The sequence below is a fragment of the Vombatus ursinus genome, unplaced genomic scaffold, assembly GCF_900497805.2.
Source record: "Vombatus ursinus unplaced genomic scaffold, bare-nosed wombat genome assembly UNPS02015255.1, whole genome shotgun sequence".
Classification (NCBI taxonomy): Eukaryota; Metazoa; Chordata; class Mammalia; order Diprotodontia; family Vombatidae; genus Vombatus; species Vombatus ursinus.
The window spans coordinates 23,700,580-23,716,272 of NW_020955033.1; the positions used below are offsets into that span (position 1 = coordinate 23,700,580).

General features: G+C 37.3%; 1 protein-coding gene across 3 annotated transcripts in view; it reads left to right on the top strand.

Moving 5' to 3' along the window:
- LOC114031939 (transmembrane protein 241-like) overlaps nucleotides 1–15,693 on the top strand; it is a 170,165-nt gene that overhangs the window by 50,078 nt on the left and 104,394 nt on the right. For all 3 annotated transcript variants that reach the window (XM_027847156.1, XM_027847157.1, XM_027847158.1), the window contains 2 exons: nucleotides 6,683–6,760; nucleotides 9,227–9,252. In XM_027847156.1, the coding sequence (XP_027702957.1) occupies nucleotides 6,683–6,760; nucleotides 9,227–9,252 (104 nt within the window). The remainder of the gene's footprint in view (nucleotides 1–6,682; nucleotides 6,761–9,226; nucleotides 9,253–15,693) is intronic.

A 15,693-nucleotide genomic window follows, 5' to 3' on the forward strand; every position in this document is an offset into this window, starting at 1 on the left:
GTGTGTGTGTGTGTGTGTGTGTGTGTGTGTGTGTGTGTGTGTGTGTGTGTATGAGAATCCACAGAAAGGATGAAACCCATGCGGAGTTAATTAACTTAGCTGGGCAAACAAGCCAGTTTTGGCTCCAGGGCACATTTTTTTAAATGGCTCCTAAAACTAATGCTGCATAATTCAAGTTGGCTCCACAGAGGATAAGTATGTAAATTTTGGTGTTAAATCCTCTTGACTGTTATTTTCTATAGAATTTCTCCTGTGGAGGTGGTGGGGTGCAGGGCTCAAGATGCTCATAACAGAAGGTCCTAGTTGGGGTTAGTCCAGCTGTGGAATTAAGTTGTTTTTTTTTTTTTAAACATATTACTTTGGTTTTCTTGGATACAGTGATCTTTATTTCCACAACTAGAATATAGGCTTCTTGAGAGCAAGGATCAATTCTGTCCTATTCCTTTTTTTCCCCCTGCTTAGGCAATTGGGGTTAAGTGACTTGCCCAGGGTCACAGAGCTAGTAAGTGTTAAGTGTCTGAGGCTGAATTTGGACTCAACTTCTCTTGACTCCAAGGATAGAGCTCTATCCACTGCACCACCACCTAGGTGCCCTGGAATTAAGGTGTTTTTACATAGTCAGCTGTACTTTCCTTCTCAGTGAAATACTCAAGAAAACAGCTGGCAAGATTCTTAACTGTCTTCTTACACTTTATAAAAGTATTGAATACAACCATTATGAAATGGTGGTGAGCAGTTATTAAAATTAGATTTCTGTTGAATTTTATTAAAGACTAGGGGAAAGAAAAGATAGTTGAGACCATAGGCACAGAACCTCAGAGTACCTGACCAAGAATTGCTTGTGTAACAACGTCCCCAACAGATGTAGAGATTGTGGAGTTAGAAGTCGGCTTGATTTTGAAAGTCCTAACTCACCAGCTTTCTAGGAGTGTGACTTTGGACAAGTAAGTTATAGCTCAATGAACCTCCATTTCCTCAACTGTAAAATGGGGATAATTACAAAATTAAAGCATCATGAAATCCAGGAACCAGAAGTGGTGAAATGTGACAGAGATTTTTTTGGGTAAAAGTCAAAGTAGGCAGAAACAGAAGTGATTTTGTCATTGGAGTATACTTAATGTTTATTTGGACTGAAAGAGAAAATAGACGAATAATTTGGGAAACATCATAGGCCCAGCACAGAGGCATGCTAGAGTAGTGATGGGGACTTCAATTGTCCAGACATTTGTTAGAACTCTTTCTTCCAAAAGTAGAATGACCAATAACTTCTTTAGTTGGTTTATTGATAATTTCATCCTTTAAGAAGTAGAAGATCCAGTAGGGGGGCATTTTATTCTGGATCTGATGCTGATTGCTGGGGTGGAAATGATGGGTGCTCTGGTGGGTAGAGGCAGGGGGAAAGTAACTACTCCATCATAGAACTTGTGATAGAGAACAATTAGAAATCTGGACATAGTCTGATGTGCAGCCTAGGTTTGGGGAAAGCATATTTCAAAGAGTTCAGGATCCCACGAAATAAAATGCATTAGGTGATATATACATTAAGTTAGCCAAGGAAGCAGGACATACTCATAAATGAAAGGCTTTTTTTTCTTTCTGAAGACATAAAAGGACATAATTCCAGTAAGGAGAGAAATTCAGATTTGTCTGAAAAGACCAATTTGGATCCTTGGGTAACTAACTATACAACTTAACATTTGAGAAGAAAATAGAAACAAGGCCATATAACAGACAATGAATATAAATGTGGTAATAGCATGTAAAAATAATGTCAGGAATGCTGAAACTCAGAATGAACTGAAGCTGGCAAGGGAAGCTAAGGACCACAAAAAGAGCTTTTTTGTTTGTTTTAGACATTTTAGAAGAAAGAGGAGCATCAAAAAAGGGCTAGAATAAATTGGGCTTTTGCGTAGAGTAAATAAGAGGGTGACAACACCAGAAGAGCTGCACAGTTCTTTGACTTTTCATTTTTATATTTTGTAATTAAAATTTTTCAGTTACTAAATTTTTTTTCCTCTCACCTTTCCCCACTTCCCACTGAAAAAGAGAAGGAAAAAAATCCTCCCGTAACAAAAAAGCATAGTCAAGCAAAACAGATTTGGATATTGGCCACATCCAAAACTGTACCTTTCATTCAGCATCTTGAGTCCATTACCTCTCTGTCAGGAGATGGGTAACATTGTTTATCATCAGTCCTCTAGAATCACTGTTGATCATTTAAGTCTTTCAGAATTGGTCATTTTTACAATGTTGTTCTTCTAGTATAAATTGTTCTGCTTTTGCTTACTTTATTCTGTGTCAGTTCATACACACCTTTCCAGGTTTCTCTGAAAATGTCTTTTTTCAGCATTTGTTTTAGCAAAATAGTATTCTGATATTCATAAGCTATGATCTGTTGAGTTATTCCCCAGTTGATGTGCAGCCCTTTACTTTCAAGGTCATTGATGAGAGAGAGACAGACAGACAGACAGACAGATTCTATCTTATTTTGTTTCACTTGTATCACATTGATGAGAGAGAGAGAGAGAGACATACAGAGAGACAGAGAGAGAGATGCTATCTCATTTTCTTCATTTGTATTGCATTGATGAGAGAGAGAGAGAGAGAGAGATGCTGTCTCATTTTGTTTCACTTGTATCTGTCAAGGAGAAGGACCTTTGCACTGGAAATGACAGAACGAAATTGACTAACAGGGAAGTGATACTCAAGATAAATAAGGAGAGACTGTAAGGTAGTAAGCTTCTATTGATAAATACAGATTCCTTGTCCCAGATGAACTACATTGTCATATCCTGAAATAGGCAGATGTGATTTGCTTGGCCACTGTGGATGATATTTGCAAGATCATTGAAAACAGAACAGGTAGCACAAGATTGAAGAAGGGAAAATGTCCTCATTTTCAAAAGAAAAATTTAAAAACTACAGGCAAATGAGCTTAAATTCAGTTTCTGGGAAAATTCTAGAACACGGCATTGAAGAGATTGTTGATGAGTTTCTGGAAAGGGAAGCAATGATTACAAAGAACCAGTATAGATTGATCAAGAATAGGTCATACCAGGCAAACCTCCTTTCTTTTTTTGATAGGACTACTAAAATAGTAGATGAAGGGAATGCTTTGGGTATAGCTCACCTAGATTTTAACAAAGTTTTTTTTTAAAATAGGTTTCTGTCTATTTTTATAATATCTTTTGCGTTTACATCACCTAGATTTCTCCCTGTTTAACCTCTTCTTCCCAGGGAGCAGTTCCTATTAACAAAGAAATTTTTTAAAGAAAAAGAGAAAGAAGATAAAAATATATCAGAACTGACCAATACATTAAAAAACCTAACATATTCCATGTTCCATACCTGTGGACCCCTGACTTCTGCAAAGGAGTGGGAGGACGTGTCTTCTCCTGTCTTTTCTTTGGGGCCAACCTTGATCTCTTTAATTTTGAAATCTTCATTTTTAACATGTGATTTGTTGTTTCCTTTTTTATTATTAATTTAAGAATGAACAAAACCACAAACATTTCAGTATGCAAAGAGCAAAAAAGAGGACTGCATGTGAACTTATAAACTTATGCTACATAGTTTACTAAAGTGCATATTAAATTTAACAAGATAGTAATTAAATCGCCCTGCTTGTTCATGTTCCCTATTGAACTTGCTTTTATTTTTTTGCCTCTGTACTTTTAATGTTTTATTGGTGTCCTTTTTTATCTTTTCCTACACTACCTCCCTGTGGTACTCCCCTTGTAACAAGTAATTAGTAAAGTGTAACAACAACAACTCAGCCCATTGGTCATGGCTTAAAAATGTTCTTTGTAATTTTTCACCATTAATTTTCAATTGTAGTTGTTGCAATAAACAGTAGTTCTGTTTACATCATTGTAATGTTTGTTTTTATTGTTTTATTGATTCACTTTCATGTGTTTCCATGCTTCTCTATATTCATCATTTCTTAACAGCAGCACAGTATCCCATTTCTTTTATGAAACACAATTTGTTTAGTCACCCATATCAATGGATATCACTTTGGTTCCAATTCTTTGTCGCCAGAAAAAGTGATCTTATAAATAATTGATGTATGTGATCCCTTTCTTTTTGTCAATAGGATATATACCTAGCAGTGCCATTTCTGGGTCAAAAGATATGGAAATTTTAGTTGCTTTATATGTATAATTCCAAGTTAGCAAAGCTTTTGATAAAGTATCTCATACTAATTCTGTGAGGAAGATAAAGATTTATGGATTAGACACCACCTACGCTCACTCACCGAGAAAGCAAGCAATAATGATATCAATTATACATATAAAATCATTCAAAACTTATTTCAATATTCTACATCGCAAAATAAAAAGCAAGAAAAATAAAGTGAAAAACTATACTTAATTTTGCACTGAGAGTTCATCACTTCTTTCTCTGGAGGTGGATAGCATTTTTGATCAAGAGTCCTTTGTAGTCATCTTGGATCATTGTATTGATCAGAGTAGCAAAGTCTTTCACAGTTGATCGTTGTTATGATATTGCTGTTACTGTGTACAATGATCTTCAGGTTCTTCTCATCTCATTTTGCATCCATTCATATAGTTGCCGTGTTTTTCTGAAACCATCCCCCTTTTCATTTCTTTTAGCACAATAGTACTTCATCACAATCCCAGTTCAGCCACCCTCCAATTCATGGGAGAGTCAATCTCCAGTTCTTTGCCAGCACAAAAAAGAGTTGCTATAAATATTTTTGTACGTGTAGGTTCTTTTCCTTTTTCTTTTATATCTTTGGAATACAGACCTAGGAGTGATGTTGCTGGGTCAATTTTATAGCTGAGACAGTTTTATAGCCCTTTGGGTATAGTTTCAAATAGTTCTTCAGAATGATTAGACCAGTTCGCAACTCTACCAACAGTGCATTAGTGTGTCTATTTTCCATTATCTCTTTCAGAATTTGTCCTTTCTGATAGGGTTGAGGTGGTATCTCAGAGTTGTTTTAATTTGCATTTCTCTAATGAATGGTGATTTAGAGCGTTTTTTTCATATGAGTGTAGATAACTTTATTTCTTTTTCTGAAAACTGCCTGTTCATATCCCATGACAATTTATCAATTGGAGAATGGCTCTTATTTTTATAAATTTGGCTCAGTTCCGTATGTATTTGAGAAAAGAAGCTTTTTTCAGAGAAACTGTAAACAATTTTTGTATTACTTCATTGTCTATGGTACTTTTCATCAGTAGAGACTTGTCTTTTGCCTCTTTTTGTATCCTCAGTGCTTAGCACAGTTTCTGGCAAATAGTAGGCACTTAATAAATGTTTATTAATTGTTTTACTTGTTCCTACCAGAGCAACAGAAATTGCATAAGGAAACTTCGCTGTGGCCTGGTCCTGAAAGTAGGTCAGGGAACCTTGATTCTTACCCCTTTATCATCACCTTCCTTGAGGCAAGTTTTCTCCCTTACTTTGATAGGGTTTTACTTTAGGGAAAAGGGGATGGGAATAGATTCTTCCTGTGTCCCCATCCTGACAAATTATATGACCAGAATTCCTTTCACCTACCAGCCAAACTGTCTAGTAGGTCTCTGTCATAAACACTGGGACAAGATCTCTGGTCACATAGTTAGTGAATTGAGGCATAGGAGTATCAGATAGAGTACTTAAAACTAAAGGAAGATATTTAGGAATGGAAATGAGGGTTGGGATTCCTGAGTTCAGGTTAGTCCTTAACCTGAGCTGTGGATTGAATGCTTTCTTAATGTCTTTTCTGTAAGAAAACATTAAGACTATTAATGACTTATTAATAATGACTTATTAATGATTATTAAGACTAATAAGAGTCATAATTATATTTTAATTTTCTTTTTCTTAAAGTAATTTTCTGTTCAGTGCTATCTTTAATAGGTTGAAAACTTTGACTTCCAACTGTATATTTAGCTGTACAGCTGACTTTGACATAGATAAATCAGTACAAGAAAGATTTAATTTTATTTATTATTAATCAAAGCTCAGAAGAGAGGTGGATAGAAAGCTGGCCTTTGTGTTTGGATTTGAGTTCTGCCTTTGACATACACTGGCTATGTGACCTGGGGCAAATCACTTAAAATCTCAGTGTCTTGAGCATCTCCTCAAGATCATAAATTACAAAAGAGTTATTGATCTGCTTTGGTGGAGGCAGTTTCCATTCTGTAAGTTTCACTTATCAATGGCATCGCAGGTCTGGATAAAAAAAAAAAAGGCTTAATAAGTGAGGCGACTTGCTCAAAGAACCAGGACTTAAATCCAGGGATTATTCTGATATTGACTCCAGTATCCTTTCTTCCCTGAAATGCTTTAGGAAAATTGACATCAATGGCAATATCTACATCGTCTTCATGGGGTTTTGAGTTTCAAAGTGTCTGTAAAATAATCTCTGAGAAGTAGCATTAGAAGGAAAGGGAGGTGAACTTGGGAGCTTTTTGTAACTCCAGTTTGAAGAATAACATGTGACTGGGGTCTTTTCCTTACCAATCGGTGAGAAAGCTCCCATCATAAATAAAGGCTTACGTTGTCTTGTCATAAACAAAAGTGTGTATGTGTTGCTGTGCTAGAAGATCCCACATTTTTGTTTTACTTGTTGACTTTTTCTTAAAAATAAAAATCAAGTCCCTTATACTAGGAACGTTGCTGGAAAATATGCTGATTTCTAATGGCCACTTTTCTACTTTTCTTTCAGTCCATTCCGGTGTTCTTCACATTGCATAATGCATCGGAAGTTATTGTCTGTCTGTACCAGAAGTTTATTTCAAAAGAGGTGAGTAATTGTGCAAACGGGCAGTGCCCCTGCTCTGCTTTAGACAGAGAAGAGGTTTGTAATGCCCAGTTGGGAATGCAGATGTCCTCCATGCCTTGAATTTACTAAGTTCTGCCTTACAACTTGCTAGTCAGCAGTCACTCATTTCAAGGATCAAGTTTTTGATTTTTTGGGAAATGAGAGTTTCATTGGAATGAGAAATACTTTACATTTACAGAGAGAGTTTGGCTTGGCCTCTCCTCTCCTTCCCACCATTCTTATTAGTTCTTTTTACACATTTAATTTCATTAGAAAAGTCAGTACCAATTTAAAAGAGAATATTATGTTTATATTTGCATGTGCACAAGTGTCAAGTGAGTATAAAGTAGTGGCTTGTGGGATCTGTCTCTTTACTCACGACATAGCTCGAAGATTGAAGTATTGTGATGATCATTGTCTCTCTGGTATGTATGCCATTCCTTCACTGGGTATACGTTTGGCTTTGGAAGAGATATACTCCTTTTTTCAGGATGCTGAAGTACCATTTAACTTGAAGGAATTAATTGATCTACTTACCTACCTAACTTGCCTTCTGAGCAAAGGGGTGAAGTGGGTCATTAATAAGTTATTCCCTGCATAGCACCATAGACTCATTCCTTTGCCCACTCACCATCTTTCTATTTCTGAAGTCATCTGGTCAAAAGATTATCTGAAAGCAAAGGGTTCATTTCTGGAAATTGAAAGAACATTTTTAGTTGTTGGGTTAATTTTAGTGTTTTAAAAGATGAAATTTACTAAATCATGTCCTGAAAAAGCAGACATATTACCTCTAGGTGAATGTGTAACTTCAGAATACTTTAAATTCACAGCCAAAATGGAGATCAGAACCCTGCGTCTTTCCCCTTTTAACCAAATTATTGAAGTGTTGGGTGTGTTTATTGACATATCATGGTCCTATTGGTAGGTTATACTCATGAAGCAGTTATTTAGATAATTATAACCTAATAAATAGCTTTACCTTAATAGCTATATATTGTAGATTGCCCCCAAAGGTATCACCTCTGTGATGTAATTTTCTCATTTTTGTCAGTAGATTTATTTCTTCACATCACAAGACCTGCCCCTGCAATTTGGATATACTGCCACCAGATGGCAGTGACAAGTAATGGGTGTGCTTGGTCAGATCAACAAGGGCATAGGATCAATAGAGGGAATTAAGGCTGATCAGAAAAGGCTTCTTGTAGAAAGTGGGATTCCTTACAATGATAAAATCAAAGGTGTTTTTTTTTTAAAGGGGCAGTGAAATTTATAAGTTTCTCCTCCTACCCCTAATCCACAACAAACCACTAAAACTTGTTTTTTTTGTTTTTTTTTTTGTTTTTTTTAGTTTCATGTGAAATCTTAAGGTAATCATTACAGCCCAAGAAAGATTCATGCTACACTACTCTAATCAATGAATCTTCTAGAGGATTTTTTCAATGAGAATATAATTATTTGAATAGGAAATTGAACATATTTTATTTCCTTCCTTAGGTTGAAGTGGTGTGTGTGTGTGTGTGTGTGTGTGTGTCTGTGTGTCTGTGTGTCTGTGTGTCTGCACTCGTGTCTGTATGTGTAGGACTCCGAAATATTGGTTCTGTTTTTCATTGTATCCATTCTCCCTTTAGCTATCAAAGAGAGCTCCCTAAAAGTCAGTCTGACTACATCACCCTCCTATTTAATAAACTGCAGTTGGTTTCCTGTTTCCTTCAGGAATAAGTACAAAATCCTTTGTTTGGATTTCAAAATCTTTCCTAACTTGACCCCCTCCTACCTTTCCAGTCTTCTTCCACCTTATTTTCTCCCACATACTCTGTGTTCCTGTGTCCCTGGCCTCCTGGCTATTCCTTGCACAAGATTCTCCATCTCTTGGCTCTCGAATTTTCTCCGGCTCGTCCCAGCTAAAATTCCACCTTCTAAAGAAGCTTTTTCTGACCATCCTAAATTCTAGTCCCTTCCCTCTATTGATTATCTTCCATTTATCCTATACATTGGTGTTTTATACACACTGGTTTGCATGTTGTTTTCCATCAGGCTGTGACCTCTTTCAGAGCAGGGAATGGAGGTTTTTTTCCTTCTTCTTTTCTTTGTATCCCCAGCACTTAGCGCAGTGCCTGGCACACAATGAAGGCTTAATAGGTGTTTGTTGACCGAAAGGCTAACTGCTTCACGTGGGTAGAAACAGCCATACAGATGCTATGTGGATTCCATAATTAATAGTGAAAACAAAATAAAACAAATCTTGATTTGTAAACTCAGAAAGGTTTGGTTGAACTAGCTTACCTCACCAAGATCTGACTCATTCTTCTGCTCATTCAGGAGTGTCATTAAATCTCATTGTATTATAAGGTTTCAAGCATCCCCTATTAATGTATTTTAAATCTGCCTCCTTTCATGATTATTTTTGAAGACTTGAGTTTTGATCCTGGTCTCTTTATTTTCATCCAGCTTACATCTCCTGCAAAAATCTGGAGGTAAGTCAAGAAGTCCCTAAGCCTAAAACTGGACACTCATGTTCACTTTGATCCAGAACAAATATTTGTGTTTGTCTCACTAAAACAGAGATGTTAATGAATTATGGACACTGGCATTTTACATATAGAAACCATATTTTCTTTTGCATTGTTCATGTAGTTTTATTATTTTATTGTTTTTTCCCCAAAGATTCATTAGATAATTCTTCCTAGGAGCGGGTGGAGGTGGGGGTGGGTGGGATCCCCTGTGCCAGATTTTAGCTGTTGTTACTCAAGCATTTAATAATAAACTGTTGTGGAATGGGGGGCAGCTCGGTGGTGTAGTAGATAGAGGGAGTCAGTACAAATCCAGCCTCAGACATTTACTGTGTGACCCTGGGCAAGTCACTTATCCCTGTTTTTCTTAGTTTCCTCATCTGTCAAATGAGGTGGAAAAGGAAATGGCAAATGACTCCAGTATCTTTACCAAAAAACCCCAAATGGGGTCACAAAGAGTCAGACCTGATTGAACAACAATGATTGTGGAATAGTGAGGTAAAGACAAAATACAAATAAGGGGGAAATTTTTAGCATTTGGTAAAATTTGGTAAAAAATTTGGGTATTCACCAATTTATAAATGACTAGTGTGGTGATATGGAAAAAACACTGGAAATGTAGACAGGGGACATGAAACCAAGACTAAGAACACAAGCCAGGAGTCTAAACCTAGCTCAGCTGGGTGATGCCGAGCCGGGCATTAAACCTTTTGCCTCTGATTTTGACTTTCTTGTCAAAGAAAAGCCTTTGACTTTCCTTGTCTCTAAAATAAGAAGTCGGACCAACCGATCCCCAAAGTCCCTTTTGGTTTTGCAGTTTTATTGTTCCAACCTGAGCAGGTCTTCATTTAACCAGCTCCCGTCCTCTTGCTCTATAATATAGATAGGAAACTCTGAAGTGATGAAGCCTTTCTGATTCAGGGATTTAGGATTGATGGTTTTAAACATTCCATTGTCTCCTGTTTGCTGGTCTAGGTCCAGCCACGCTCCTCCCCTCCTCCCGCCCTCTCCATTTTTACTACTGCTAGGAGGGTATAGAATGCCCAGAATTCTGGGCACACCCTTCTTATTAAAAGAGAGATTAATAGGAATTACAGAGGGGCGTTAAAGACCTGTAACACTTAATTGCTATGTTCTTGCAGATGTAATCAAAAGATTTAACTGAGGACTGCCAAAGAACTTTGGGAGGAAAAATGGGCAGCTGACTGAAGCATTTTGTGCCTCACTTGGATGGCCCCATGACCATTAGAATGTGTACTTCCTTTTCTGTTACTGATCCTTGCCTTCTGATCTTAGATCCTTTTCTCTGTCCTTCCATCAGTCTTTCCTCGAGAATCCAATCCATGAACTAGAGGCATTTCTCCCATTCTTTTACTTTGTTGAAAATATCAAGCAATCAATCCAAGTTGATCTACCTGCTTCCTTTTCTGGTTACCTTTCCCCCTTCAATCTACCACTCAAACCCAAAACCCAAGTCCAAAAATATCCATGGAGGACTTTGGTAGAAGAAACATTTTATGTGTTGACTCCATCTAGGGATATCTGGAATTTATCACCTAGGAATAGGGAGGATATATATTGTATTTTACAAAAATTGTATCTTTTTTACATTAACACCAAATCAACTAGCTAGCATTATTATTATTATTTTATCAATGCTACTACTACTAATACGTCTGCTATTAAATCAGCCACCTTTCTGTCTAGCCTCTGCTAAGTCACATTTTTTTTTCCTTTAACAACTGACATTTATACAGTTCTTTAAGGTTTTGTAAAACACCTTCCAACAATGGCAGGTTTCCAAGTATTATTTCCATTTTACAGATGAGGTAACTGAGTCTCCTGGGAGGTTGTGCCTGGGGTTGTATTCAAAATCTGTTGTCTAGATTTCAAGTACAATGCTTAGTTTAGGCTAGTGTTTAGTATTCATGAAGCCTTCCATGACAACTCCAGCACAGTTTGGCCTTGCTCCCTGAGTTACTGACTACATTGACTGCCTGACTGCATTATCATACGCTTATTGACAGGTTTCCTTGGAAATCTTCTCTTGCTCTTTCATGTGTGTGTGCATGTACCATTTAAGAAATAAAGGCCATTCTTTAAAGCCTGTTTTCTTTCTTTTTTTCCCCCATATCATAACATAGTTTTTATCTAGGATTTTATTTTTTCTCAGTTACATGTAAAAACAATTTTTTTGCCATAAATTTATTCTGTCTTTATTGACTATTGTAAAGCCTTTGACTCAGTTACTTATTCATGAAAGGCATAAGTAGGGTAAATATATACAAGAGACTCAAGTACAATGAGAAAGCTAGAGAATTTCCATATTTCCATATGGAAAACTTCACTATTTAAAACATGCCACCAACACAATAATTGCAAAAAGACTTTATATGAAATATGAAATTTTTCAGGGAGAGTGTTTAAGCCTATAATGGTTCTGCCTTGTCTTAAACTCATTATCATAAGTCCTGAATAGAAGAGAATATGGCTTCCAAATTAAAGAGGATGTTGAACCAAAAAAAATCTTATTAATCACTTTACATACATGGATGGATGGTGTCATTATATGGCTCCACCAAAATAACATTAAACAGTTCTTATACTTCATGGACTCATGCTCTGGTGGTATCAAAATGTCATTTAGATTTGATAAGTGCCAAAATCCTTAAGATATGCTAAAAACAATTTTTAACATTCATTTTTAAAACTTTGAGTTACAGATTCTCTTCATTCCTTTCTCCCCAGCCCCCATCATTGAGAAGGCAAACAATTCGATATAGGTTATACATGTGTAGTCATGCAAAACATATTTCCATATTAGTCATATTGTGAAAGAAAACATAGACCAAAAAAAAAAACCTCAAGAAAAATAACGTAAAAAAATATGCTTCAATCTGTATTCAGACATCATCATTTCTTTGCCGAGGGATGGATAGCATTTTTCATCATAAGTCCTTCAGAGCTGTCTTGGATCACCATATTGCTGAGAATAGCTAAGTCGTTCACACCCGATCATCTTACAATATTGCTATTACTTTGTCCACAGTACATTTCATTTTGCATCAGCTCATGTAAGTCTCTCCAGATTTTTCTGAGAGTGTCCTGCTTGTCATTTCTTATAGCACAATAGTATTCTATTACAATTGCATGCACAATTGGTTCAGCCATTCCCCAATTGATGGGCATCCCCTCAATTTCCAATGTTTTCTAAGAGAACTGGACTTGGAGTCAAGTGAGCCCTGGGTTCAAATTTAGATGCCATCACTTACTAATCATGTGACCACTGGTGAGTCACTTAAGCCCTCTGAGCCAGACCTTCTTCATCTGTAGGTATAGAAAGGTTGGTGTTTCCAACGAGAATCAAATGAGATGATATAGTTAAGTGAAAGACCCTATTTGGGCATTTCTTTGACATCCACAAGGGGGTGTTCTCCCTCTTTCAAAGATGATAGCTTGAAGGAATCTTGTTTGTCCTTCGTTCTCAAAGAGGATCATGACATTGTGGGGGGGGTGATGCCATGACATGCAAGCATTGGAGTCATTTGGTCCAACCCCCTCCTTTTGCAGATGAGAAAACTGAGGCCCACAAAGGTTAAGTGACTAGTCCAAGGTCACGCAGATAGTTAGAAAGTCAGAATTTGGGGCAGCTAGGTTGCACAGTGGTTAGAGCACTGGCTCTGAAGTTAGGAGGACCTGAGTTCAAATCTGGCCTCAGACCAAACACCTCACACTTACTAGCTGTGGGACCTGGGCAAGTCACTTAACCCCCATTGCCTTAAAAAAAAAAGTCAGAATTCAAACCATGTTCCCCTGACTCCAAATCTTATCATTCTTCCCACTGTATGATGCAGCCTTCCTAGGTTTCCCAGCTTCCTTCCCACCCTTGAATTCAGCTGAGTACAAACACTCTACTTTATTAGGATGGCAATGGTTCTTTGAGATGGAGTATTTATAGTACTGAGTAGGACCAGACTGTTCTGTATAATTGGATTTTAAAAAATAACACTAAAAGAATCTTAAACAGTTATCACATGTCTTTCCTACCTATTGTTTAGTTGTTTTCAGTTGTGTCCAACTTTTTGTGACCCCACGTCTATATGCCTAAGCAAAATTCCTGGTAATCTCTTATTGGGTATATGGAGGAGGAAAATTCCCACCTATTTAGACTTATTCTCCTCAGCTTGGATTAGAGGTTGAAATTGCCGTACTGTACTCAAAATTTCTTATTGACTCCCTTATTAAGTAGAGTTTAGACTTTTTTTTTCTTCCAGCACTCAAGATTCTCTGCAGCCTGTTACCACCTTGCCATTACAACCTCATTTCACATTACTCACGTCCAAGAATGCTCTGCTGGAGTCAAACTGGACTACTCTCTGTCTCCTAAACCTACCCACATCTTCCCAGTGCCATGTCTTAAGCATGTGATTACTTCTGCTTGAAATGTCATCCCTCGCTGTACCAGCTAAATTCCAACTCATACATTAAAACCCATGTCAATAATAGCCTTCCCCCTGCTAATCCCTTAGACCTCATCCCAATTTATTGTGCAGCTCTTCCAGTGTGCTTATGTATAATGATCTTTATTATAGTTTGTGATAAACCATAATTCTATAACATAATACACATATATAACATTATTATGTTATGTAGTATTATTTGTTGTTACGTAGTCTTGTCTGGCTCTTTATGACCTCATTTGGGGTTTTCTTGACAAAGATGACAAAGATACTGGAGTGGTTTTCCGTTTCCTTCTCCAGCTCATTTTACAGATGAGGAAACTGAAACAAACAGAGTGAAGTGACTTGCCCAGGGTCAGACAGCTAGTAAAAGTCTGAGGCTGGATTTGAACTCAGATCTTCCTGACACTCCAGGCCCAGTGCACCACCTAGCTGAAATGTGTCCAGAGAAGGCAGTCAGGATAGAGAGGAGTCTAGAAACTGTGCCATATAAAACATTACTTGAAGGAACTGGAACCTAGAGAGAAGAGCAGCCTGTGGGGGTGGGACGTAGTAGCAGTCTCCATGTGTTTGAAAGGATGTTCTTTGGAAGGGCTCAGATTTCGAGCTGGAAGAGACCTTAGAGGATATGGAGGCCATTTTACAGATGAGGAAACTGAGGCTAACAGCAGTTAAGTGACTTTCTGAAGGTCACCCAGGTAATAAGTGTCAGAGACAGGACTTGAATTTGGGTCCTTAGACTGTTCTGCTTACTCCAAGAAATGAAGAATTAGGAGTAATGATTGGGACTTACAGAGAGGCAGATTTCAGCTTGATGTAGGGGAAAACTTCCTAACTATTAGAGCTATCTAATTCAATTCAGCAGGTACTTATTAAGTGTGGATAACCCCTGTGGACACAAGGGCTGGAGATATAGAGACTAAAACAAGACAGTCCCTGCTTTCAAAGAGACAGACACCTCGGGGGTGATTTCCCCCATCTCAGGAGGGCCTCAAACAGAGGCCATTTGTTGGGAATGGTATCAGAGCACCTTCCTTTTCATGTATGGATGAGACCAGACAGACTTTAAGGTCATTTATAATTCTAGGTAGTGCATTGGCTAGAATTACTTCATCTGAAGTCAGAAGACCTGAGTTCAAATCCAGCCTCAGATGTTGACTGTGTGACCCTGGGCAAGTCCCTTAACCTCTGATTGCTTCAGTTTCCTCAGCTGTAAAATAATACCTACCTCTCAGGGCTATTATGAAGAACAAATAAGATAATATTTGGAAAGCATTTAGCATAGTGCTTGGCATGTAGTAGGGGCTATTATTGTTATATGATAATTTTGGCTATTCTTCCCTCTCCCTTCTCTAAACCAAAATTGTGTGCCAAGAGAGATTTGTGGAAGTTAAAGAAGTTTGGATGATGAAAGCCTGGAGGAAATGAAATAAGAACCAAAGGGAAGTAAAAATTTAGACAGTCTAAATCACTTGTAGAATATCAAGTTCCTATAAAACAAAGAACATTTTCTTTCCAAAATATAAAGGAATTCAAAATATTGTCATTTTGTGGGAGTGATTCTTAATATACTTTGCACGGTGTTTTCCTTCAGTAACTGTAACTAACAATTAACTTGGTCTGTACTGGTTTTTAATTCCTACACCTTCCAGCTTTGTTAAACACAGCTGGTCAACATTCCCTTTTATTATATGCTAAGCGGTATTTAATTTTCTTGATTGAGTCAGTCAGGATTTGTAGATGTATTGCAGAAGGCTTTTTCCTGGCAAGTGACTAATTCAAAAATTATTACACTTAAAAATTTACAAGGCACGGACTCTGTGTAGAATATGGCGTTAGGCCTTTGGAGGTGGACTTATAACGTGTAGATAAGTTGAAATACCTGTGATTGTAGAGCTTGCAGTCTAGAACAAAAGTATTTTTTCTACTTTAATATTTTTTCCCT